At 41.3% G+C, this 27661-nt stretch overlaps 1 protein-coding gene across 1 annotated transcript; it reads right to left on the bottom strand.

Moving 5' to 3' along the window:
- hapln1b (hyaluronan and proteoglycan link protein 1b) lies at positions 1–27227 on the bottom strand. Its single transcript, XM_046067149.1, has 6 exons — positions 27115–27227; positions 5801–5935; positions 3726–3889; positions 2566–2764; positions 1880–2182; positions 1–504 (listed from the first exon to the last, which is right to left on the bottom strand). The coding sequence occupies exons 2-6, from the start codon at positions 5904–5906 to the stop codon at positions 215–217; spliced, it is 1062 nt and encodes a 353-aa protein (XP_045923105.1). The 5' UTR covers positions 5907–5935; positions 27115–27227; the 3' UTR covers positions 1–214.
- Positions 27228–27661: the final 434 nt, after the last annotated feature.

Raw genomic sequence — 27661 nt, 5'->3', positions numbered from 1 at the left:
TATGTGTAAACTATCCCTCGTAGAGTATCAGGTCCTAGATTACAAAGCAACAACATGACTGTCTGACAACAATGTCTTAAGGTTTCCATGACATAAAGCATCACATTTTGAATGTGTTTGTTCCTCTGTCTCTTTTTCACTTCGCTAGTGTGTTCACTAGTGTATAAGTGTGTGTGTGTGCATGCTTATGTGTGTGTATGTGTGTGTTTGCAGCTCAGTTGCGGCCCTTGAAGCAGTAGACGCCGTACAGCTTATGCTTCTTGTCGGGGAAGCCGCTGAACCTCACGGCAGCCTCTGTGGGACTGCAGCGCCGGCGGGGGCGGGAGATGGGATAGCGGACGCTGCCGTCAGCCAACCAGCCGGCGTCGCAGCGGTCAAAGCCCAACAGCTTCCAGGCGACGTACATCTGGCCGACCTTGGCAATTTGAGCACCGTCTTTTTCACACGCCTCGACCGCCTCGTTATATGTTAACTTAGAGGGGTGGATCAGGTAGTAGAACCGACCTGGGAAGTGAAAAACACAAAGGCTGATAAGGACAAAGACATGCAGATATAAACACACAACCGGTTTGCAAATAAATGTCTAAAGAGCCAATAAGGCAGTGTTCATTACACCCTGTGACGTGAAAGTGCTTCATAGAACAAGCAAAAGTAAATCGTCTATTAATGAACACTATGCCAGAAACGCATGGAGGACATCAGACGAGACAAATCACTGTGACACAAGCTGTTGCATCCCGGTCAATTGCAAGCGCTGAAAGAATCAAGGTAAGCTACTTGCCGTCTTCAAGTCGTTGTGGCGTGACTGACAGGGGGTCACACACTACACGAACTGACAGCGGCTGTGTCACCCCATGCTGGTTTCCAAACCACGTTTAGTAAACAAAACACATGTGAAATGTGAAACAGGAAATGAGCGATCCTACACAAGACAAAGAATCTGGGTGATTCACATGTAGGTAGCAGGGATCATCTGAGCTACAGAGAGAGCTGGAGGGGAGTAAAAAGTGTTTTGCGGTGAAAAAGTAGCTGCGTGCTCTCATTGGCTGGATGTGGATGTCAAGTCGGCCGACTCCTCCAGATATTTGGCGTGCTAGGTATCTGGCAGATGTCGGCGATGTGTCAGAAATGTGTCGGGAAGCCGTTTTGATGCGTCGTTGAGTAGTTCACACATAACGTCTGACAACAGCCAATCGCCCGCCAATCGACCGCTGATTTAATCGATCTCAGCCTGATGGTTACCGAGCTCGCCGAGCGGCAAATCAGGCTAAAAATCGTGTAGTGTGAACTAGGCTTTAGGCCCGCAAAATCCTGGAAGGACTGTTTAGTGATTCAACTGTAATTCTAAAGTTTAAAAAATCACCTTTGCAGTTTTACCTTATTCCTACAATTTCATCACAAAAATGCTACCAAAACATCAGAACTTTCATTACAATTTTTTAGAAAAGTTGGCTAAAAATCTGGCATTAAAAGGCCGCAACTATCACACACCTTGAAAGAAGGCAAAGATGTACCCAGAATCCCTCCTTTATTTATCTCCACCATGAACTTCACATTTGAAGTCATTCATGTTCTCCTCAGGATGAATTGTAATAAATTTTGTGATCCTCTGACTTTTCATCTAGCACCATCATCAGTATTGTACTTTGTGTTTAGTGCTAATTAGCAAATGTTACCATGCTAACATGCTAAGCTAAGATAGTAGACTATGTTAATATTGTTAATTTTAGCATGCTCACATTAGCATTTAGCATTTAAGATCCTCATGGCAAAGTCACTGAGCAGCTGTATGCCACCACATTTTCCTGGACTGTTTTCTTTAGGAGCAATGTGGTCAAAGAAATGTAAACACAAACGTAAAGGGTATAACGTCCTTCACCTTTGTAGTGGGAGGTGAAGCAGAACACATCGTACTGGTTCTTCTCTTTGTCTCTCAGGCCATAGTTGCGAATGCCCGGCACTGTGTTCTTGCCTCCGCAGGGTTCTCTGGGGGTGGTGATGGGATACTGGACCGTGCCGTCACTCAGCCAGCCAGCGTTGCACCAGTCCATCCCTCCTCGCCACGCATCATACAGCTGGTCAAAGGACGCTACGATGGCGTCCTGGTCACGACATGCCTTCTCAGCGTTGTAGAAATTGAGGTTGTAACGACCCAGGCGCGGGTAGTAGGGGAAGATAACACCTACATGGAGAGGTGGGAAAACATATGACGGATAACCTGCAGTTAGCCGACAAAACTAGGATCCATCCCCTGGACTCTGTATTCACTCCAATTATTTAACCTAATGACTGAAAGTGAAAGCAGGTCTTGCTGCGTAAGCACAGCTGTTTCCCTTCAGGCATGATATCTCTGGCTTCTCCGAAGCTGCTCTGACACTGATGTACACTATGCTTACACAACACACTTGCTCCTGACTTTCCCCCGAGCACTCGCTGCTCACTGTGCTAAATTTAATCCGACTGCGGCCTGTTACAGTCCAATGACATTTAATAGACATTTTATTTTTAGATAAAAACGCCTCATTCTTTCCTATTTTAAAGAGGTAGCTCACCCAACTGGTATACCTTCAAGGTCAAGAGACACCACCACTGTTCCGTCTTCAAGCCCATCAATAACTTCACATTTATATTTCCCATAATCCTCCAGGGTGATTTCTGTGATGACCAGGGAAGCATCCAGAGGAGAGGAGCCTTGTAGGTGGACACGTCCGTGGAAACTGCCGTAACTCCTTTTGTGATGATCCATTGCTACAAAAACATCCACCTAAAGCAAGAAGGAGAAGGATCGAGATAAGAAACTATCCTTCATACTTTTTACATGTGATTTAAGATTGTACAACAAAGGCAAAGGGGGTGAGTGTTTTTTATTGTCTTAGAAATCTTCCATCCATCCATCCATACATCAATCTATAACAACCTGGAATATATTAAATAAATTTGAGTTAATTTCCCTCCCAAACAGCAGATTAAGGAAGAGCCTGCATTGTTTACACTTCCTAGAACTCTTCTTCTTCTCTTCTTTTTACCTGTTTATTACAGTCAGCAGGAGTGTGTATATGTCAACACATTCTCACTCCCAACCTCAAACAGCTGGAGCAGTTTGCTTTTGAGGAGTGGGACAAAATACCTGTTCACAAGTGCAGAAGTCTTATTGAGAGTTACAGAAATTTCTTGATTGCAGGTGCTGCCTCAAAAGGTTGCGCAACATAAATCTTAGGTTCAGGGTACCAGTTTCAAGTTATTTCGGGGAACATTGTGGGCTTTTCTTTCTTTAACGGTACCAACAATTTTGTCGACGCTGTATGTTACTTACGTGACTTAATTTACATCAGTCAATGTTGACTTTTTGTTTCACGCGGGAAACAAACTCCAGGGTGAAAGATCACTTTTTGGCTCGCCCATCCACCTAAACCACTCCCTTTACTCAGACTTTTCTGTTGTTCATATCTTACAACAGCTTTTACCGTTCATAAATTATGCTACAGGGCTTCCCAGTGCGTTACAAACAGACGCCAACGGTTCAACGAGTCCATATGTGACAACTTGGGAGTGCGCATGGGTTGTATATGTACTGTAGGTGCGTGTGCTTCCTTGTGTGCATGTTAACAGCCAATTATCAAAATGTATACTAGTGGTCAAAAACTCTACAGGATACCTGTAAAAGGTGACCTTTAATCAGTCAATCAAGTTTGCAGTTAAAACTAAAAACACAGATTTATAGTGACCTCTTTCAGGTAGTCTGAGGTCAGCTTGGTCCACTTGATCCTCATCTTCCGACTGGGTGCCAGCGACTGGTCCCTTTGGATCTTGCATGGTAAAGTAGCGTTCCCCCCCCGCCGGGACACCACCTTTGATTGTTCTGCCACCACTGAGAGTTGAGGGCCATTCTCTGCAACACAGCAACACAAGAAAAATCTCATGAGAGGCGAGTTGTTGCAGGAAGATGACGGTGGAAACGAGGGAGAGGAGTTTGTTTTGTACGTAAGGGAGCTGCTAGCAAGACTTTATTTCCTGACGTTACTCCAAGACAACATACTCCTCTCTCCAACTCTGACTCACGTTTCTACCGGTGTCTTCCTGCAACAACTCGCCTCTCACGAGATTTCAGAGCGAGACTTCAGTTTCCTGTTAAAAACAAAGGGGATCACCAGGAGTCCCTCGTAGGGATCCTTCCCATGATGTTGTCAGACACCTGGTGTGACAGACTGAGCATGTCGGTGGCTAAAAGAAGCACTTTTTGGGAATGAAGGAATATGTTGCTGCCAGCTGAAGCATCTCCTGCATGGATTCAAAACCTTTTGTAACTTCTAGTCATTTAAAGTCAACATATGTGACAATAGGATTTTAAAAGACCACAATCAACCTTTAATTCACAGACATGAGATTGATATCTACCTCCTTACCTCAGTTTCAGAGCAAAAGCAAATAAGAAAATGTAGAACTATTCCTTTAGCACCCAGTAGTTCTCAGCACCATTTCCTCATGAGATTTGATCTGTGCAGCCTTTCTAAGGTGAAATAAATCCATAACTGTATTCTTCACTGGAACCATTAAATAATGTGCTTTTGCCCATCAACCCGCTAACAGAACAGCTGATAAACAGACACGTGTGTTTGAGTCTAAACATGAAAATACACACCGTTACACGAGAGCATTTAAATGTGCATGTGATTCATCGGCCGCTGTGACCTTCAGCACTAACAGGGCTTTCAGATCAGCTGCCTCCTCCTCACCTCGACGCTGTCTGACCACCACAGGGTTTCTCTTTGCTGCATAGGCATGTGTGTTAGTCAAACAGCTGATGACTTATTGATCCTATGTTCTGAACTGTGGAGACGTTAAAGGGAGAGCCGACATCTTTTATCAGTTCAGTTCCTGTTTCTCATATTTACACTGTAAACATTCAGTGATTCATATTCTTTCATATCGGTTTCTCACTGGAGCTGCAAGTCATTATAGCACTGGCATACACTTTGTTTTTAATAAATTAGTAGTTAGTTATTGGATATAAGTTAGTGGTTGAGTGAGTTATAGTTTTTTTTAAATTTATTTTTTAATGATTTATGTATTATTATTATTGTTAATTAGCTAGTTTGTTGTCAGTTATTATGTATTTGTTAGTTTGCTATTAGCTTTTTTGTTTGTTCTTTGTTGTTAACTGTTTCATTTTCAATTTGTTAGTTATTTCTTTGTTTTAAGTTTATTGGATATTAGCTATTAGTTAATTAATAGTTAGTCATTAGTGTTTAGTTATCCGTTTTATTTACAGCCAACTAAGCATTGTCTATATTTACAAAATAATTTTATGTTCTTATATTACTGAAGGTATTGGACCGAAAGAACAAAAGAAAAAATAGGTTGAATAAATGAAACTATTCTGCATTATTGAGATTGAACAAATTAACTTTTTTTCTTTTCCAACTGACAAACTGTCCAGTTTTAACTTTAAATAAAATAAAATACCAGATCTCAGCTGGACACATCACCATTCTCTGTACCACAGATGTATTTCTCTTACAATGTGTGAAATCTTAATCTTAACATAACCAAAGTTTTCATGTGTAAGTGCTGATAGCCTGACGAGATAACTCTATCTCACTGTGCCAGTAATCCCCACATAGCAGCGTTATCACTGAGCCACAGCGGCAGGACGTCCTGATAAGCTGAGGAAACCAATGACACTGCAGAGAGTGAGTGTCGTGAACGAAACTCAGAAAAGGACACTGGAAAAGGTCCCTCTTGATTATGAATGACATTGCCCCAAAGAAACACAGTGACACACACATACAATTACTCTCACCTACGACATAGATGGTTCTCGAGAGCTCCAGTTCAGGGTACAGGGTGTTTAAGTCGTTGTCTGCTACACTCAGTGAGATCAGAGCGCAGATCAGCACAGGAATCATCTTCACTCACCAAACTGGGGGTCGGATCACTGCAGAGAGAGGGGAGGGAGGGGTTACAGTATGTACAGTAAGATAAGGCTAAGCAAAGTGCTTTCCTGCAGTTGTATCACATGCAACATATAGAGAACAGAAAGTCATTCATATACAAGCATGTTCGACATGCAGCTCAGTGCAGAACATGGTGTGTTTCTATCTGCAGTGCTGTCTCTCCCCCCAAAGCTCTGTAATTACTCCGGGAGTGCGGAACAGACTGCATCCTCGTCACTGAGCTCATCAGACAAACGCACAAATTAAAAATCTCATTCTTGAACAGGAAATGCAAAAACATGTTGCAAACATCACTTGATCATCCCACTAGAAGCTTCACACCACAGATGGATTACACACAACAGCAGTAAGCACAGCACACTCTGGACACAGCATAAATGTAAGAACACGGTACATACTGTGCAGTAAATAGTCCCCTGCCATCCAACATGTCCCGGTGACACTTAAACAGTCCACAACTTCAGAGTGTGCCACAGTGCAGCGTCACCCCCACACCTCAGGCTTCATTCACACAACCACTGCAGCTCACCCTCTACACACTCATCTTAAACAGAGAGGGATTCACCCCTTCACTTCACGCAGGGATGTGTGTTATGGAAGTCCAGTGCTGCCAATATTAAATTGAAGTCACCAAATCAACTTAAATATTTTTGTCATGAACATGAACAGTTTAGAAATATGAGAGAGTAGACAAAGGTTTATAACCTCTCTTGTTCACTTTTCATACGGAAAACAGAGTGATTGTCTTTGGGAAAGACTGTCCGAAAGCACCCGCTTTGAATGATTATCGTATATTTGCTACTGATTATTGGGAAAATAGGACTGTCATGAAAGAACACATTCATTTAAACCTAGAAAGTAAATAAGAATTCATTATTTATGTATTATTGGAAACTTTATTCTCCATAAATTTAGAACCACAGCACTGTGCAAATGGTTTTAGCCAGGTGTGGAAAAAAAAAAGTTAAGTAAGAATGCTTTCAAAAGTTTCATAGATTATATTTATCAATTAACAAAATGCAAAGTGAGTGAAAAGAAGAAAATTTTTAATCTAAATTAATATTTGGTGTGACCAACCTTTGCCATCAGAACAGCATAAATTCTTCTTGGTACACTTGCACAAAGTCAGGGATTTTGTAGGCATATCAGGTGTATCATTAAACAAATACAACAAACAGGTGCGAATGATGATAAATTCAATATGGAGGTAGGTAGGCTGTTATGATCAATAACAGAAACGGCTGTGTAGGAGGAACAGCTGGGTGAGGAACTAATTAATCTGAATCAATTAAACACTGTTGCTGCTTTTACTATCAAAATGCCAAATTACACATTAAAACAAAATAATCCTGAAATGCCGAACCTGTGAAATAAATTACTGAAGCGATTAACTGATTATCAAAATTGCTAACTCACTCCCAAGTCGTCACATATGGACACATGGTCAAGACCCCTTGGCATCAATTTGTAACGCTTTGGGGGAGCCTTATAGAGTACTTTATGAACGCTGAAAGTAAGTGTAGTATATAAACAACGGAAAAGTCAGAGCAAGGAGGTGGTTGGATGTGCCAGAAACTGGACTTTCACCTAGGAGACTGGTCTGAACCGAGTGAAACAAAAAGTCAACACTGATTATTTTTAGTGAAGTTACGTAAGTTACGTTACTTAACATAAGTAACTTAGGTCACATAAGCAATTTATTTTAACCCAAGCCACGATCTTCTCCTAAACCTATCCAAATTGCAACGTTTCACAACGTCAGCCGCTAGTTTTATTTTGAAAGTCTAACCAGATTATTTCATATTTATTATTGCAAACTTGACGGGTCGCAGTCAAGTTAGCAATAATAAACACGTCAAAGGGCCAGATTTACTAAAGGTTTGCGTGAGCAAAAACGTGTGCAAACTTGATATCACCAGCAAATTAACAGGTAAGCTGATCTGCTAACGTTGTGCACGCAGAATGACGTCTTCCAAAAGTGCAAGATAGCACCTGTTGTTCATTTACTACTTTTGCCTTAGTGAATATGCAATTTGGGGCGTTTCATTTTATTGTGCAAAGTAATGGGAGCGTAACATGCAAATACATTTATTTACTACACGCAATGTGATCTAACAAGTCTAAACGCAATTTAATGTGAGTGCAACTGCTTCTGTATTTAATACGTTTGAGAGGAAGGTGCAAACCGGCAAGTGTTGAGCAGAGATGGCTGCTGTTATCGTTGAGAGAAGGAGATAATATTATTTTATATCCAATGTATTGAAATAAAATTCTTAAATTTTATTTATTTGATGAACTATATGAATTGAGGGTTTTTTTGTATTTTCCTTTAGCTTTGGTGATACTGTTGTTTTAACATTCATGCCAATAAAGCAAAATTTTGTTTCAACCTGACTTCTTTTCTTCATGAGATGGAAGAATTTAGAAAGTTGCGTGGTGCTGCGGAGAGCCCCCAGCTGCAGTGGTGCATAAAATTCATCCAGCCAGAGGGAACATTCACCAACTGTTCATAGCGTGCCGGTCGTAAAAGCGACACAACCCATTGTAGGTCTCGGAGAGGGAATGTGGCATTGGGGTGTACAGGACCAGGAGATCTCGGAGCGACCGGGCACGGTCTGGACGGTTGGTGATTGTTCCCTCTGGCTGGATGAAGCACAATCTGCTGGCATTTCCTCACGTCTGGGTCGTTCCAGCACACTGTATCTGTTTCTGCTGGGGTTTCCCAAAGCAGTTTTTCATTTCTCATTTAAATACGGCCACCTCTGTTGTGTTTGCACCCGTTGTCATATACACAATATAACCCATAACAGGAACGACAATTGCACGTGCAATATTTTAGAACGCACACTCTTTAATCAGGATGTTAGTAAATCCGGCCCTAAATGTCCAAAAACTAAAGGGTTAACCGGGGCGTTAAAAAGCAACGCCATGGGTTCTTGACGAAGCGTCCATATGCGACGAGTTCGCGTGAGTAAATGTTAAAATTGTTGCAGGTAAATTGTTCTGTCAATTGATTTTATTACATGATGTAATTTAAATATTGGCAGCCCTGGACTTCCACACAGTGTCTGTGTGAGTTCATGGACTGTATAAGTGTTTGAGGGGGTATTCTGATTGATCCCCCCCCCCTCCTCCACATCCTTATCTCCAGTCACTCCATCCCAAATTGCTGATGTGCTGGTCCCCTTGCCAGGTGGAGCTCCTGCAGTCAGCAGAATAACTCTGCAGCACACACACACACACACACACACACACACACACTGTGCCAGTTATACACACATCACTTATTACCCCTCCCTGCCTGAAAATATTCATTACGCATACCGGGACAGGACAACAGGGGGGTGGGGGTTGCACCGCTAACTAGGTGAAGCGTGGGGAGCGTGTGGGGAAAGATGTGATATGTCTTTTTAAAAAGGGTAAAAACTTTGAGTCAGGCTGTTCTCTGCAGAACACGAGGAGAGCAGGTGACGTGTGAAATGAGAATAGAGAGGAGACGGAGGGAGATGAAGATACAGCAAGAGAAAAAGCAGAGAGGGAGGTGGACGAGGCTGAGACTCTGCAGCAGCAGAAATGATGCAGTTTCAAGCTCCATTACCGCCAAATCACAGCAAACTGAATCATTTTGGGATTTGGACATTTGAAGGAGTCACTTTGGACTCACTATTTTCCTACACAATAAATCGATTAAACCAGCGGTTTATTTTATTTTTATTATTAATTCATAATAAAAATAATAAAATATGAACTCCACCTAAACCAACTCTCACCTCAATCCTGCTTAAACATTAATACATGAGTAAGAATAAGTGTTTTCTTTCATTTTTATTTGACTGGGACGTTGCAGTTTAAGATAGTTCCTATGGAGAGCATGAAACTGATGTGCTGCACAGAGAGTCTACAGCTATTGTTAATTTTCCACTCTTGTCCCTGATTGGGCTTTTACATGTACAGTGTGATTAAAATACACAGCTTTCAGTATCATAAAACCAAAATACACTGCACATAAAATACATATACCACAATACTACAGTACAATTAGCTAAAAATGGGTACAGCTCTGGTTTACAGTATATAATAATACTACTATACTATATCATTAGATATTACACCTCCACCACTGATTAGCACCATTAGTACATGTTAGCTGTGTTAACACACTCAGCTGTTTACGACGGTGTACTTCCACATGTCAAAGGCATCATCAGTGTGCGTGCGATCTCTTAACAGCCAGTTTGTAAATGTGTCCTTCAGAGTGACAGCATTCCTCAGCTTCCATCTGCGTGGAGGGTAAACAAGGCCAAGTCTTTATAGGCCAGGTGCGTGAATAAGTCACCTATCTGTCCTCAAACAGCATGGTGACGGTTCCTCTCATTTGTCTGATCCAGTGGAACGTGTGAGGCTCTCTGGGGGAAGGAACGTGTTTCATTCTGGGTTTCCTCAACGATCTTTGGACCGCAAAGAGGTCACAAAATTTAGATACAGTTATAATTTGGTATTTTTAAGTTACAGAACGGTGATATCTTTATTTTTATTTTAAAAGTAGTGGAAGAAGCACTCAGATAGTCGCGCTTAGGGGGAAAGTAATACAAATTGATGTGGAGGCTGATCTTTAATGTATTTATATTGTGACACAACTATGACACAAAACTGACCAAACTGGGTCAGCTGTAACACTACATGCTGCGACTGACCGGGTGTTAAAATGTATCAGCAAGTAGGCGAGTAACAAAAAAACAATAATTCTATAGCTTCTGACACTCAAGGTGGTAAGAGGCTTAAATCGAACATTTCAGAATCACTATGTCTTGTCTGAAAAAGATGTGCCAACAATATCCTCTGTTCTATTTGTGTTAAATCCTGTTTAAAATAAAGCCGGAAAACAACTTTAAGCCCACTGTTAAGGCACATTACTGCCACCAGCTGTTTCAATCCTTTTAAAGTATCCTTTAACAAACTAATGTTAGCAAATCACTGCACTGAAACATTTAAATAACAAGTTGACTTGCAACAGAAACGATTTTATTACTTTCTTAATAAATGTTCTAAGAAATATTATTTTAAATTGTATCACTTTTCCAGTACTGAGATGTGTTAACTTGCATGAACATTGAAAATAACATCCATCTTAACAAGCCCTCTGCTGTAGTATTTCATTTTCAGCCTTGCAGACTTTAAACAAAAGTAAACAAAAAAACAGTAAAAAAAAAAAAAAAACTGAAGGCATGGGTTGAGATCAGTGACTGGTTAAGATGGAGATTTGTTGCAGCGACCTTTTGTCCCAGAGAGAACAGTGCGACTCCTCCCAGTCCCTGGAGTCACTGCAGGATGCCAAGGAAGTGATTGTAACTGTGAACATGCCAACACAAGCACATGCACTCATACACACATCAGTACTGTGGTGAAAGAGCTTTATTTTGAATAGTCAGTCTGTGTGTGCTTAGATTAAATAAACAAATAATAAAGAACATGTATGATTATAACATATATATGGGAAAACTCTACTTTTAGTTTCTTCACTGAAATAATTTGGGGGAAAATTACATCAGCACAACAAAATAAACTGAGGACTCGCTGCTTCTGTGTAGCCGCGTTAGCAGTCGCTTGCTCGGACCACCTTTTTGGTCCAGACTGAAATATCTCAGTAACTGATGGAAAGATTATCATGAAACTTTGTATATTCCCCCGTAGATGAAACTTACTGACTTTGACTTGACTTTTCATCTAGCGACACCTTAGCTAATGTTTGCATGCTAACACGCTACAGTAAGATGCTAAACATTATACCTACCGAACAACATCAGCATAAATGTTAGCATTTAGCATCGCTGCATCTAAAGCTGTATCAATTTGCGTTCTTCCACATTCACACTCACAATAATGGTAAAACGCCGTGCACTATGAGTACCCAGATGTACTCAGTCCGAAGTGTGAAACGCTGAATACTTCTCAACTTGTGAAAATGGCGACCGAGGAAGCTTGCACCCACAAGCAAGTGAAGTAAAAGTTTGTTAATTTATATTCATTAGGGCAGTTAATTAACACGATTTATTATACATTATTGTATTGTACGTTAACACAGTTATTATTATTATTATTACAATAATTATTATTTTGAAAGTCCGTTGCTCACTGGCCCTGAACACACCTACAGTCAAACCATGGGTCAGCAGAGTGCGCTGGACGCAGCGTATGGGAGAAGTAGATAAACAAAAGCAAGACAAGTCTCGGGATCAGTCTCTCTTCCAATGATTTGTGCTGTGTGTCGCGTGCAAAAAGTCCAAGACAATTCAGCTTCAGTAGCGGGCAGACGCGAGGCAAGCAAAACCACGACAGTTTAACGACCACTTCACTTATACTGAGCATACACTGTTTATGGTGCTCCCTGATAACAGAAAAATGCTGGACTCTGATGGTAACTTGAGATTTACAAGAAATATTTTATTGCCGTATAAAGGGAATACTGCTGGTAAAAAGCACCTTTTTTTAAAGTGTTTACAAACCACATGTTTTTGCACTTTTGTGTACACAGCAGTACATTTTAATTAAAAGTGCAGGATACACTACTTTAGAATTCATTATTCAATTTTGCGCATAACTATGCCATTAAGCGTGATTACATTTTTTATTCGCTGCCCAGCACTAATATTCATTTTTAATAAAATGCATGATTCACAGCAACACTATTCCAGAATAACTATGAATGTGATCATGTTTGCACACGAGGATAAGGCTTTGTGAAATCATGTTTTGGCAGGAAACAAGAATAACAGCCACAAGAGTCAAACAAATCAAAACTGCCTCAACTTTAAGGTGAAATAAACTGGATGGACAACTATTGTCTTTATGGGGTTTGTAACCCTTTGAACATTTACTTTCATACTGCTGCTTGCACAGCTTAATAAGTCATTGAGTAGGATCCACATTTATTTTACCACACTAGAAATGCACATGTTGTTGGATAGACCTCTAACAACAAGCTCAAATCCTCAAACACATAAATACTTGAGCTTGGGTGGAAGTGTCTAAGTGTAAAGCCCTCTACATAAACTTTACACATCACACATTCACAATTACGAGGATAAAACAAACCTCTTGAGTTAAAAAGTCACGCAGAAGTACAGCTGGCACACGCACAGAAAGTTTCCATGCCTTGTTTGGTTGTACTCTCTAGTCTCTAAAGTTTCTGTTAACAGCAGAACAGCAATTCTGCACAGTAATGTCTTCCATGTTTATACGACCTCTAACCTCTTCTCCAAATGATAAACACTTTTACCCAGTTCAGACATTTAATGGACGGATCACATTCTGCAAAATGACTCCAAATTATCTAAATTTTGTCGAATAGACATGATGATGTCGTCAGGATTAACTCAACTGCAAATTTAAAAAGTGCTCTTGAGTTGCATTATGGGAGGTGTAGGAGTGTTTTGAGAGCTTGACACTGCCTAGGGATACTGCAAAGTGAGGATGTCTCAACCTCTGCTGCATTGATTTTGACCTTTTTGTTTTTAGCCATGCTAGCGGCACAATGACAGTATGGATGCCGATGTCTGTCTGACCACCACTTTGATTTTGGTGATCCACTGACTGAAAATATAACACTGAACCTCAGGGGCTCTTTTAAATGTCTCTTTCCCCTCTACAACAGTTGGATTTATTCATGAAGGTCCTGCTGATTGCCCAACTACACAGCTGCACCTCTTTCTTTCCCAGTAGATCTACAAGGTGTTCTATCATGTTGAAGACACTGTCATGCTCCCTGGAAATCATCTTGAGATAAAGAGTGCTTGTGATATGACGCATTAATGCTGGCAGTTCTCCTCTGAAAATGAATCAGCTGTGCCAGTGAAGGGACACACCTGCTCTGATTTGTTGTTTTTTGCAACATATGCCAAGAAAACACACACACATGTACAACACACCTTGACTCCACCTGCACCGGCCTAGCCTGGTTCCAGACCTCTGGATCGCTGATATGTTCAGTGCTTCAAGTAGGTTTGGTGTTGTGTTCACTGAAAGCAGTCAACCAATCAGAGCTTTAAATCTGGGATTAAGAGGGGTGACATCGTCCTAGGTACCTACTAACTCACCCTCAGTATTTAGTTGCGCCACATCCTCTGTAAATTCTGGACAGCGTAGATCCACAACAGAACATCTGTTTCTTAAGTACTGGATCTGAAATCTTCCTCCACCTCTGCATCAAGCACCACAGTTCAGCCTCATCTTTTCAGCATCCGGCCACCCGTTTCTTCAGAAACTGCATTCTCTAGTTACATTTACCTTATTTGTCTTACACTTGCTCACTTAGCTTTCATATTTTTTGGTCTTAACTGAAGCTTCAGACCTGCAGTTAACATTTGTCATAAACTTACAGTGCGGCTAATGTTATGCATAACATACCATCACAGTAGGGCTGTGCAATATCTATCGTTTGATGAAAGAAAAACATCTATCGTTTACAATTATGCTCTATCGTTGTGTCGCAAATTCCACACTTTACCGTAATATTTCGGTGAGGGAACGGCGCTTGAAGTGCGGTGAAGTTAGCTTTACGTTGGACTTCGACATCTATCAAATGTTAGGGTGACCAGACTGTGTAAGGTGTTAACAGACCTGAAATCAGATTTTAGAAAGACTGGAAAGTAGAGCATACAGGTGTGGTGCCGAAAAGTGATTTCCGTCCACGGGAGCGCGCGCAGCATGTAACTTATCGCGCAGTCACTTTACAGCTGAATCTGGATCAAACAGACATAACGTGCAAATAAACTTCACTTTATGTCCGTCGTAACAGCAAGTTATGTCTTGAATGTTTCTTTTAACGGAATAATCACAATTGTGGCCAAATCAGTGTTTGCAGTTTAAAGCGTAACCAGGCCTGACATTTACCTGATTATAGGCAATAACTGAAGCCTGTTGTTGCCGATAGATTATGTGTTTGGCAGGCCTACGTCTAATATCCTTGTTTATATTTGGTAAACAGACTGTAGCCTATAATTAACATGACTTACTGCTGAGTTATATATAAAATAAAGACATGATCTCTTTTGCAATTATCCATATGACTCTACATTATTTAACTTGCTGTGTACCAACCAATCCAGTCTGTCTTACCTGTTGAAATATCTTTAAATGGCCAAAACAACCCACAAAATGCAGTATTTCAGTTGCCACTTATTGACTGAAAGGTAGATTCTGCTTCAAAATGACTTAATTTCATTCAGAAGAGTTATATTTGACAGATTATAAAACTGAAATTCGATTTCTCCCTTTATAATGCAGAGAAATATCCCGAGTTCCAGTTGGAAATGCGATATTTCATTGAATTTACAAAAAAGGTTATATATCGGGATCGTTATTGGGATATGAAATGTCCTATATTGGGATATGAATTATGAATTCCACATCGCACAGCCCTTCACCACAGTATAAACTCTTGTAACAGTAGCTAAAGCCTTTTAGTCCACAAGCTAACACAGTTTCATTATTATTGCTATTTTGCAACTGAATTAACAAATGTTCCATACAGAAGGAGAATCAAATGTCATCTGTGCAGTGAGACGTCTTCGCTTCACGTTGGAGGTATACCACTGGTCTGAAGCTGTCGTTATTTGTGAAGACGTGCAAAGGGACGGGGTGTTCACTTGACCCTCACAAAACCTCCTTCAGTAGGAGAGATAAATGAACCATGAACACCAAAAGCCTTAAGGTCTGATAGAGACCCAAGGGGATGTTTACGTAGACAGAAGACACGGCAGAATTATATTACAGTGAAAAGATCTGTGCAACAGGGGTAAAACATGTTGGACAACTTTTAAGAAAAGAGATACGTGATCGGAAAGGGATCAAAGGCCCGATGAGGTCAGACCTGCAAATAATTAGACCTGATCCAAAGTGCAGTTGAGCTGACCGAGAGAAATCACAGACACCAGCAGCAGCATGGTGATCTATTAGTTAACAAATACTTACAATGAACGTAAAGTCAAATTACTTTTTATAAATTATAAATAACATTCGCTACCTGTTTTCTAAAATAGGTGATTATATTGTGATTATAACTCTTAACTCTAAATCTTTGTGTCACTTCTCCAAGTTTGTTTTCGAATGTGGAAAGGCCTCATTGCTGCCCTTGTGGTTGATAGGCGATAAAACACCCACAATACCTGTTCTGTGTCTCAATTTGCACCCTTCCATACTCACATTTACTATTTTGAGTGCGTTTACACTGACAGGTATGGTAAAACACAGGATGTACTAATAGAAGTATCCAAATTGAGACACAGCTCGGGTCTCGCCATCTGTAGTTGCTTTGTTTTCTGCCCTCTGGCCTCTGGGGGCAGTAATGAGCCTCAGCTGATGATACACGCAGCAACTTTTCTGCCGTTTTTCCATTACCTGTACCAGCTCAACGCTCCTCGACTCTACTCGACTCGGTTTGGCCGTCCTCTGTTTTCCATTGCAGATATTACACAGAGATAGCGCCCCTCAATGTAGCTGGTCGTCATAGCAACGCCACACACAACTTCCGCGACGTAGGGTGCAATGCGACACACATACAGCTGTCTCTTGATTTAAGTTAAAATGTTTCAACCTTCCTCAGTATGTAAAGACAGATAAGCGGTATGAAAACCTTCTACCTGTGTTTTGCTCTGCCGTTGTTGCTGCAGCGCTCTGTGTGACGGCGGGAGCAGAGGGCTCTGTGAGCGGGCGGCTGGCTCCTCTCGCGGGTTGGCGCAGGCCTCCGCCGCCGCCACTTACGCCACGTTTTTGTTCCGCCATCACTTTTCGTAAAACTGTCAATATTGGAAATCTACACAGCTGATTTCTCACCTCCAAACTTCTCAGAAGTGGATTTTGTGATGAAATAACGTATGAAAATTGTGAAATATAAAACTCTCTGTCTGGCGTGTGCAGTGATGATGCAGTGAGTAGTGACGATTCTCTCTGACCAATCAGCAGTCTGCTGTGTTTTCACGTCACATTTTAGTATCGCCTCAGCTCACTTGGAACCTCGACGGAGGCGATACGAAAAAAAGTGTCTGGTAGCAGGTACAGGTCCAACTTTTCTACAATGGAAAACCAAAAAAAGGCGAGTGGAGCTGGTACCGTGCAGTGGAAAAAGGGCTTTGGAGCAGTGGTGCTGGGCTATGTTGCCGTCAATGGTAATGTGTAAAGATTACTACTCTAATTACCCCCACCGCCCCACCTCGCTGCTATCCATTCAAAACAAATTCGGACTTGCCACCAGCAAGGTTGCCCAGCAACATTGCTCAAAAAGTTGCCGCATGCATCATCAGCTGTACTGTTGCCCCAGTTTAGCCCCAAAATAACGCCAAGATGTTGCCACAGACAGAAACAAATTTGGACAAGCGACATAAAGGGAGAGGAGTTTTAAAACATTAACAGCTAACTTCCCGACCACCCGTAAAGAACAGCACACCGCCGCTACCCCGAGCTTCTCTGTGGGAAGCGTGTGGGCTCTTTCACAACGTTAACATTAAACGATTAATCAGTGATAACAAAAATCGTTAGTTGCAGCCTTACTGTCATTTCATTAATAAAACAAGAAAGAAAGATGAAAGACTGAGGAGTTTTAATTATCATCTCCCAAAAAGTTTAATTTAGGTGATGCATCAATTTGATGTCACTTGACTGCTGGAGACTAAAAACCCAGAAGGACCTCCCCGGAGTGGGTGTTTATGTGACGCGAGGGGCCACAGCAACTCTTGGGGCCAAGCAGATGGTGAGATAAACGTATGGATCCCATTACACAGTGACGTTACCACTGATTTATGTTGAAAAAGACAGAACAAGCATGATGTCAAGCTCTGTCTTATATTTCTGTCTCAGTTATGTCAGAGGTCAAAGCAACGAAAGTGCTCATAAGTTGTTGAGCTCCACTGATTTACTAAAGAGCGCAGTTAAAGGACAGACGGCTTGTTGCAGTTTCAAGCTTTTGTCAGGGTTTGGTTCAATGCTGTTTCCCGTTTTATTTTGTATCATCTGTCTCTGCTGTTTGTGTCCTGCTTTGTTTCCTGTCTGTCCTGATTACCTGATGTGTCTCACCTGTGTTTATCTCCCTTTCTGCTTGTGTGTGTGTTAGTATTTATTTTGTCTGCTCTGTATTTGTCAGTCCATTATCGTTTATGTCGTGTGCATCTGTCCGTAATCCTTGCCTGTATGTTCGCTTTCTGTAGAGTTTGGAGTTTGGTTTTTCACCTGCTAGTTCAACAATATTCCTATCTATTTTTGGTGTTAATGCTGGGGCTGAATTTGGATATTTACTTAGTTTTGGAGCCCCTGGTTCTTGGACATTATCTGCCACCAGTTTGTACCTTTTTGTGTTTTGTTTGATAATTTCGTGATCTGCACCTGCCATATTTAGGTTCATACCTCGGGCACTTGAACGCATAAATAACCAGGATTAGTTGCATCAGTTAGGCCGATAATGTCACAGGTCTAAACTGCTTAAGATTAAACATGCACACATCCAAAGTACTCAACATCATGTAAACAACTTCAGTTCCTTGGAAGTGTTTAAATAACTCTTCAAGGACGGTTTATATCTGCTGATGAGGACAAGAAGTGGAATAAGCCAGTGTTTACTTTGGGAGGTGAATTAATGTCTTTTGTTGTGAGTTGTATCCAACTTTGTTTCATGATGCAAGTCGTCCACTAATCGCAGGGCTGGAGGTTTAATCTCCAACCCTCTGAATCCCATTTGCTTTCATGGTTAGGTCAGTGCCTTGCATGGTAGTTTCTTGGCATCGGTGCATGAGTGTGTGGGTGAATTTAAAGCGCTTTGCATAAAGTGTAGTTAATTTACCAGATCAGATCCAAGGTAATTATTGTAAACAAAAACTAATGACATAAAGAAAACTAGGTGTAAAAACCCATTTCTGTAAAGAAAAAAAGAGGCTTTACAAAAAAACAAAGACAAAATGTATTGTTTGCAAACTAACTAAAATATCTTTAGTTTTCATCTAGTTTATTTTTAGGGCCCACATAAGTCTGGAGTTTTGAGTGAAAATTAAATCTATCTTCCAGTTTCTTAGCTGTGCCAGTTTTTAGTCCACGCCCCCTCGCCTGGAAAGATCGGCACAAAAGACTAACACTGAAACTAATAAAAACTAAACTTAAATCAAAGAATTTACAATAAATTTAAACTAAAATAGCAAACCCACTTTAAAAACAAATTTAAACTAAACTGAAATTGAAAAACAAAAAGTCAAAACAAAATAAAAATAAAAACTACTGAAAAATGCTAAACTATAATAACCTTGCTCAGCTCCAGCAATGCCAGCAGCACTCTGTGACTGTGAGACTCTTTTTGAAAGCTTACATGTTGTTGCACCCACGGAAAGAAGCAGTAATGAATTTAAAAAGCTTGTGAGAAAAGTTCAAATCCTGCCTGTACTTTCACACCTCCACACACCTGGCCGATTGCAGCCTAAAGTGGGCGTGGCTGTCCGACTGTCAGGTTCAGAAAGTTAATAATAAGCTGTCGACGCGGACCCCCAGAAACGCTGTTAGGCAAGCCCGTGTTTGTGGGACGGATGTGAATTCTGCGTTTGACACCGCTCTGAACAAGTCTGGTTCTGGTCGGACAGTTTAATGGCGTAAATAGCAGCAGAGACATTTTAATGTGCTGCTATCTAGGATGACGTCTTCCCTCAAACAAGACTACTGTTACTCAGAGCTCTGGAGAACATTTCAGGTCACCCAGCTGACACTGATACTCCTGTTAAACAGATAAGAGGTCACCCCCAGCGTCTCTGCAGTGATTCAAGCTCTCACCACTTTTGTTCTTGTAAAACAGGCCGTTTAAATTCTGTCTGCAGGCACTTAAAGTAGCAAAAACTAAATAATTTTCTTCAGTTAAAGCTGCCCTCTTTAGAGCTCAGAAACCTCCTCCTTCCGGCCAAACACAGGACAGAACATAAACTGTTAAATTATTAAGTGGTGTGGTGAGGCCTTCCTCCAATTAAATGCCACAAAGACCAAAGATGTGATCAGGAAATCATCCAATCCACCATCTCAGACCATCATTAAAGGAGCTGGTATTGAAGTTGTAGAATAGTATAAATATCTGGGAAAAATCATTGATTGTGACCCGAAATTTGATACTAATTCTGATGCAATCTGTAAGAAGTGTCAGCAACATTTGTGTTTCCTTGGGAAGTTAAATGTTTTTGAAGTTGACAAGACAATTATGTGTTTGTTTTATAAGTCTTTTATTCAATCTGTTCTTACTTTTGCTATGATTGCATGGTATGGGAACCAGAACATTGGGGTCAAAAACAACAATATTGTGAAGGTGGCTGGTAAGTTTATAGGTGTCTCACAGACTCCCCTGACTGCTGTCTTTGACCAGCAGGTTCTCCATAAGTCCAGGTCTACGTTACACTGCAAAAACCATCCTCTTAATTCTGAGTTTAACTCTTCCCTCAGGTCGTAGATTCAGAGTGCAAAAGTGCAATAGGAGCAAAAACTCCTTTGTTCCCTGTGCAATAACCCTGCTAAATCGTCTCAGGTAACATCTTATTTAGAGATTGTTTTGTGTTTTTAATGTAGGCCTATGTATAGTGTATTGTATGTACTGGTTACATTTTATTTTTGTGTGTGTATCTTTTGTGTATTTGTGGTGTTTTGAGCCCTGACTGCAAGTCAAGTTTCCCACTTGGGATAATAATAAATGAACTGAACTGAAGTTTAGTGTGTGTCCAGGTATTTCCTCCCCTCGGAGAGCTTTTCCATGGTAATCCGATGTGTCATGATGCAGGAAAGATGCTATATTCAGCGTCTCACTTCTTGACGTAACAGGTCTCAGCAGCTGTGGGACAACCTGCTCTGGAAAAGTAGACCGAACACACAGGCACCGACACTTGTGAGAGCTTATGTATTTGTACGTGGGTGGGGTAGGAAGTGATGAGTGGGGTATTTACTGTACACACAGCCCTCAGTCAGTTTCCTCGTTGCACAGCGTATATATTTTCCTCAGTGGTTAAAGTGGTGGGTTCAAACCAGTCCACATGCCTACCAACACACACATTTATTTTACGTCACCGTCGCACCACCGTAGCTGCCACAAAGAGCCCTCAGTGTGGAGCACAGTAGGTCTGTGATGGCAGGTTTGGTGGCCAGAGATGCAGCAGGAGTGGGAAGAAGGGTGAAGGGCTGTAACGTCCAATCAGAACACTCCATATGAATTCATAGGAAACACACAGGATGCAGTTTAATTACAGCAAACCTCCTGTGTAGTGATTACAGTGTTGAACCATTGACCTCAGCTCTCCGTACGCTCCTCCATGATTTGGTCACACAGCATTCACCTGTGTATTTGGCCCAGAGGTTGTCCTGCACGATCCTGACTCGAACTCGATGTGCTAACAAGGAGGCTAAAACCCATGGGCGCTAGCATCTGTCTGTAGCCTAGCTGGCTGCCGTTACACCTGTGCAATCTTTATGGGAAAAGTGCTACTATCTGCCTTGAATGATGTAATGTTTAGCCTCTGTGAAACCACGGTTTAAATCAAACGTTTCCACAAACTTCTACACTGAAAGAATAGTTAAGAGCTCATTCTGGCAGAGAGACTGAAAACACTTCTAGCCGGTGGCTGGTTAGCTTAGCTTAGCATAAAGTATTAGGGGAACAGGGGGAGGGAGATCCAAATTAACGTCGTCCAAATTCAGTGACAACATAAGTTGCTTGTCCTTGCCTTTCAGAAAAACATATTTTAGTGTTTCCTGATGCTGGCCGCACACCAGAGGACAATTGGGCAGATTTTGGATCCAATTCGCTCCTCCTGACATTCGTTCCCAAGCCACGGCTGGTCGTAACAGACTGGGGTGGTGATGGAGCAGTGGATAAGACACATGCCTGTGAGATACGCAGATTTAAATCCACTGTGAGACACCAAGACACTTAACCCCTAGTTTCTCCAGAAGCGTGCGACCTCTGACATATACAGCAACTGTAAGTCGCTTTAGATAAAAGCATGAGTTAATGTAATGTAATTTATAATAGGTCCAAATGATCCTGCGTGTGAAGGGTTTACAGACATCCGACTTGGCCGGCCGTACCCCAAAATCAAATAATAAATATTAAATCTGTTTGATCGATGCCTCCAATCAGAAACCTGCAACAGCCGATGAGACCGATCTGACTGCTCGCACTATTAAGTGTATAAATCAGCTGATTCCCTCTTGTCAGCCTCGAGTTCATCAACAGTTTGATTTTCTTTTGTTTTTCTGTGAAAAACGCAGCACACACAAGTGAAACTAGCTGACGACAACAGTCTGCCTCCATGTTTCTGTTAGATCCCAAGTCCCCTGAACTGCCACTCTGAAATTGTTCAGTATAAACGCCAAGCCTGTGGTCCTGCGTCTGGACTAAAACGTCCTGTACGTGCATTCTTAAGATTAAAATATTAAAAATCTGTTTATTCTATAGGGTCATTCTAGTGGTGTCAAATAGGAAAACCAATTTATTTCTCCAAAAATGTCAGATTAGATGCGTTGTTCTGGTGAGCAGTTCAAGTATTTTCTTGTTTAGTTTTAAGGACTTGTTGTCCAGGAATCAAATGTCATGTTAAGGTTAGTTTGGGTCATTTAGGGGGGGGGGGTTCTCTGCTGTTAATCTACTGTTTTTTTTACCTATAACAACAAGAAAACCACAGCTTCTAAACAACAGACACTGTGCTGGGAAAAGAAAGCTAATATGAAGCTTGCACAGCATCATCACTTTCTAATTGCTGTGTAATCTTATTACTATACCTTATCCGAAACACAGCAACGAAGCCTACTTCTGTTCATCCCACTAGACAGCATTATGAGTAAGGTTCCTTGTCTTGATCACAGAGACACATTCATTGTGAGGATCAGCGCATGTCCTGATTACAAAACCTTTGAACTTCTCAGTTCTGACGGTGAAGCACAGTCCTCCTCTGCAGGATATACAACACTTTGGAGCAGATAATCTCAGCCTTCACCTCCTCCCACCTCTCACCTCTCTCCTCACCCCGTCCTTCCCCACTGTGAGAGGGCAATTTAATGGCTCTTTCTCTGCCTGCCTCGACCATGAGGAGAGCCATACTAATAAAATATGAATCTGGTTCTTCCTCCCAGCGTGGCACTGTGTTTTAAAGGAGACAATTGTATACACAGGGTTTTATCGTCTCTTTATACCATGTCAGAGGTGAAAGCCAAAGGTCAAAGTTCAGCACTGGTCACAGCCGAGTAAGATATGAAACAGGCTAATACTTTAATCTTAAGAGTTATATCCTTTGTCAACTCCTTTATGGGTTTATTGCTTTAAAAACATATAACATGAGGAAAAAACTCTTTAATTGAAAGACCAAAAATAAACAAATTTGAGTTAATGTGATGACCAGAAAACATGAGATTAATCTCCCAGAAAAAGTGTAATTGGTTGTAAAAGGGAAAAAAACGAGATATATATACTATAATAAGCCAGTGGGGGGATATATATCAAGTACATTTACTCAAGTACTTTGTACAAATTTGAGGTGTGCCAAACTGTTCCTTGTGCAGCATGATTGAAGCCGGCCTGTTACCTCATCAGTCAGTCCTCTGGAATCTTTCAACACAGTCAACATTTATTTGACATTTCTGCCTAACTGGGTTGAGGTAAAGGCGTCGTTGTGCTTCAACAGAACTTGATTGGTCAAATGTGGAGAGGTGAGAAAGCGTTCGTGACACTGTGAATGTCTTCATGGAAAGAATTAAAGTGTGCAGCATTTTGCTCACTTGTGCGATTCATTGTGTCTCAACTCTCTCGATGACGTCTGGCTCTTCATTCTGGCCTTTCAGCAGAGCTATAAACACTTTTCCTTTCGCTTGTTCCTTTTGGTCATACCCAACCCGTTCTCACTCCCACGTCATCACATGTAGACGCATGTTTAAATCCCACTGGTATCCGTTTGTAACACACTGGGGAGCTCTGTAAAGGTAGGTGTAGGATATTTAACAGTAGTAAAGAGGTGGTTGGGCCAGAAAAAGGACTTTCAAGCACGAGACTGGTCGTACCCGTGTGAGACAAAACAGTCAACATTAAATGTTTTTATTTAAGTTATGTAGGTTACATAAGTTGCGTAAGTTACACAATAACATAACTTATGTAAGTTAACTGACGTACGTATCGTAGTTACTTTTAACCTAAATCTTTTTTTAAACCTTACCAAGTACTTTTGGTGCCTAAACCTAATCAAATTCAAAGTTTCACAACCTTAACACATACTTTTATTTTGAAAGTATAACTGGACGTTGCATATTTATTATTGCTAACTTGACGGCTGAGCCCTAAACGTCTAAAAACTACGCTAAACGCCGTTAAAAAGCGGCACCAGGGAGTCTTAACCAAGTGTCCATATGTGACGAGTTCGGAGTGAGAATGCGTTGTCATAACCTGTCCTTAAGAGTACTGTTGTTGTCTGGTGTGAGGAGACGAACATTATGGTCTCATGTTCAGATGCCTTCGCCACAGTTATGTGGTTCCGTGAGGTGAGTCTTCACTCACAAGCAGCAAAAAGTACATATTTTGTGGCTCATCTGAATTTCATTTGTTTGACCAGTGAACAAAGTGTGTCAATGTTTTCAGCTTGAATAAATGTTTATGCTTCATTTATATTTCTGCTAAACAGGGGAAAGTTCAGAAAATATGTCCTTAGGAAGGAGTTTGCAACACAAATAGAGGTGGAAACATTCAAACACACACACACACACACACGGGCTATTTAGGGCAAAATTCCCTTTCAAGCTCCAGCCAGTAGATGGCAAACACATTACTCAACACGACAGAAACTTCTATTCATAAGGCTAACATTGAAAACCCACATATTCCTGCACACAACACAAAAAACATTCATTTAACCTGTTGTTTCCTGATCACCAGCAATTTAATTGTGTGTGTGTGTGTCTCACTGCAGAGAATACACCCCCCCCCCCCCTTTCTTCTAGGGGGTTGACAAGGGCCACTGCAAGAAACTCTGTGTGTGTGTGTGTGTGTGTGTGTGTTTTGGATGCGTGGGTGTGGGGGTAATGGGTGGGGGTCAGGGTGGAGCCACCGAGTCTAAGCCAGCAGACAGAGAGGGGTTGTTGGTCTGAAAGTCACTCACTAAATCACTTGCCCACTGCTGCACAATATGGTCGACCACAACTATGATAACTCCTACAAATATGATCGAGTGACGACGAGCTGATCAGTGAGGAAAGCAAACAAAAACCTCAGTTTATAGAGCAGCTGCGGAGGCAAATTCCCGCTGCAGTCATCCTCACGACTGGAGGAAAGTGGATGCAAGTTGCAAAAGACCAAAAAGTCAATCAATCAAATCAAAAAATGTCAAAATAAACTATTCCAAAAATTCACTGTGACAGACTGACTGGCGAAGATGCTGCTGGTAACTCAGAATTAAAATATGAATGGTTTTAATCAGAGGACCTACAATAATATGAGCTATGATGTAAATAAGAAGCTACAACCAGCAGCTAGTTAGCTTAGCTTAGCATAAAGACCGGAAACAGGAGAAAACAGCTAGCCCAGATCTGTGACAAAATACACATCTCTAAAGCTCACTATTTCTTGGCCAGGAGACGAAACTTCCAAGCTTTAAAGGTGCTGATAGGAAGACAATTTTACTTTTGGTTCATGTTCTGTCAGGTTGAGGTGAGCTGATTCTGTCTACTTTTAATTTAGCTGACACTTTTATCCAAAGCGACTTACAATTGCTCTACATGTCAGAGGTCGCACGCCTCTGGAGCAACTAGGGGTTAAATGTCTTGCTCAGGGACACATTGGTGGATGGGTCACAGTGGGGGATTGAACCCGGGTCTCTCACACCAAAGGCAGGCATCTTATTCATTGCGCCATCACCACCCACTCTGTTGTTGTAAATCTATGTAAAACGTTTTTCTGAAGAGTAACTAGTAGCTATGGGTTTCAGATGAATGTAGCGGAGTGGAAGTATCAAGTGGCATGAAGTAGAAATACTAGATTACAAGTTCTACTTAAGTACGTTCTAGGCAGTCAGCCAGGTAACTGACCGCTAAACCGATAACTTTCATTCAATCACATCCACTACATCCTCAATCAGGGAAATAGTGAGAATAAAGTAAAGAGGGGCCCCATGTCTTTGCCACTGCATAATTAAATCTGCCTACAGTCTAATATGTGTGGATGTCTGGATCAACTCCTCTCAAGTAGATCTGTCATCTCTCTTCTTATAACACGTCCAGTGAACCAAAACATGCAGGAAAGATACACAAGGCCTGTCTGAAGTCCGGTTTGAGGACTGCCATGGCTCTCGCTTTAGAGTCCAGACCTCAACCCCAGTGTCCTTTTCCCTCCAGGGAGATTGTATGTGATGTTACAGCGTAACATCACATACAGTCTCTATGCTGCTCTAGAAAAGACCTGCAATAATGTTAAAATCTTTAAAACGTGAGAATTATGGCCAAACAGGTCATTAAGGTTTATGCTTCACAGACCAAAGTCAACTATAAAACAAGGACTTATTCCCTCTGCCCACTCAGTAAGTTAAACAAAGTCAAACCAGTGATTATCGGCAAATACTACATTTTAACTGTAACTTTGACTAATATTTAGTTATAAAGTAAATTATTTAACTCAAATCTGTAGTACCTTGCTTTTTAAGATGGTGAAACTGCTTTTTGTAGATCTGGACCCAGAAACCTTGAATCTGCAGAAACATCAGCTGTGAAAACTGTTCTTTTTATTCCTGATGTGACCGTGATGTTATTACTACAGGGTATTTTTTTAAATATATTTTCGAATCAATTATTAATTTTAAGATTGTGTGATTGGTTATCTGTTGTTATTACTGTTTTAAGGGTTTCTTTCCATTTCCATACCTTAACTGTTTTGCATAAAAGTGGCTGTGTAAATAACGTTTCTTATATTATTTATTATTGTCCTCAGATATGTGATTAGTTAAGATGTAATCGACGTGATCTTTGTTACGCACCAACCGCTGTGGTTTTCCAATAAAGGCAAAGTGCCAAATATTAAGTTTACAAGGACACCCTGTCAAACAAGAGAGGAAACGGACTCTGAAACGTCCTTAAAAGCTTTCTTTCCAGATGTTTTTCTCCTTGTTAATAACAAGAATAAAAAGTATTTTACCTTCTCAGTGCGTTGCGGTGGAAGCCTGAACTCTCCGGCGATCAGGATGCGGAGTGAAGCGCAAAATGATTACGCACGTAAAGGTAAGACGAAACAGGCGGTGTGGATGTTTGCTGCCTCCCCTGGCTCCCCTTGAGAGCAACAGAAGTGTGGCAGAGAGAAGCTCACTCCTCCTGAGTGTGTGTGTGCAGCTGCTTTTTACACGCAGAGATGAGAGGAGTCTGCGCTCTGACGCATGCAGGTGAAATTTATGCAAAACTGCGGGAAACTCCGGTGAAATCTGCAGCTTTACCTCCAGATCTTCCCAAACCAGCAACAAAACAAAACAAAAACCTTCCCTAGTTGTAAAAATCAAGACTGTGCCATTGGGTTTGGCAGTTTGCCCCGCATCACTGCAGTGGAAATCCAAGGAACCTGAACTGGATCTGCAGTGTCCGGGTTGTTGTTTTCAGCCCCAGCCCCTGTTGCTCAATATGTGATGTAGTTGAGTTGTTCCCGCTGCTCCTCCTGCCTCGGGATTATCAGTCCCATAAAATGTTGTGTTTAA

The sequence above is a fragment of the Micropterus dolomieu genome, linkage group LG13 (assembly GCF_021292245.1).
Source record: "Micropterus dolomieu isolate WLL.071019.BEF.003 ecotype Adirondacks linkage group LG13, ASM2129224v1, whole genome shotgun sequence".
Classification (NCBI taxonomy): Eukaryota; Metazoa; Chordata; class Actinopteri; order Centrarchiformes; family Centrarchidae; genus Micropterus; species Micropterus dolomieu.
The sequence above is the reverse complement of the archived record's forward strand: the minus strand, read 5'-3'. Positions and strand labels throughout refer to the sequence as shown.

What these genes read in the sequence shown, in the direction of transcription:
- hapln1b (XM_046067149.1), bottom strand. Translation starts at nt 5,906, where the DNA reads ATGATTCCTGTGCTGATCTGCGCTCTGATCTCACTGAGTGTAGCAGAC. An exon ending in GAGAACCATCTATGTCGTAG is followed by an intron (nt 3,890 to 5,800) that starts GTGAGAGTAATT and finishes GCTGTGTTGCAG; the next exon opens with AGAATGGCCCTCAACTCTCA. An exon ending in GGTGTCTCTTGACCTTGAAG is followed by an intron (nt 2,183 to 2,565) that starts GTATACCAGTTG and finishes CTCTCCATGTAG; the next exon opens with GTGTTATCTTCCCCTACTAC.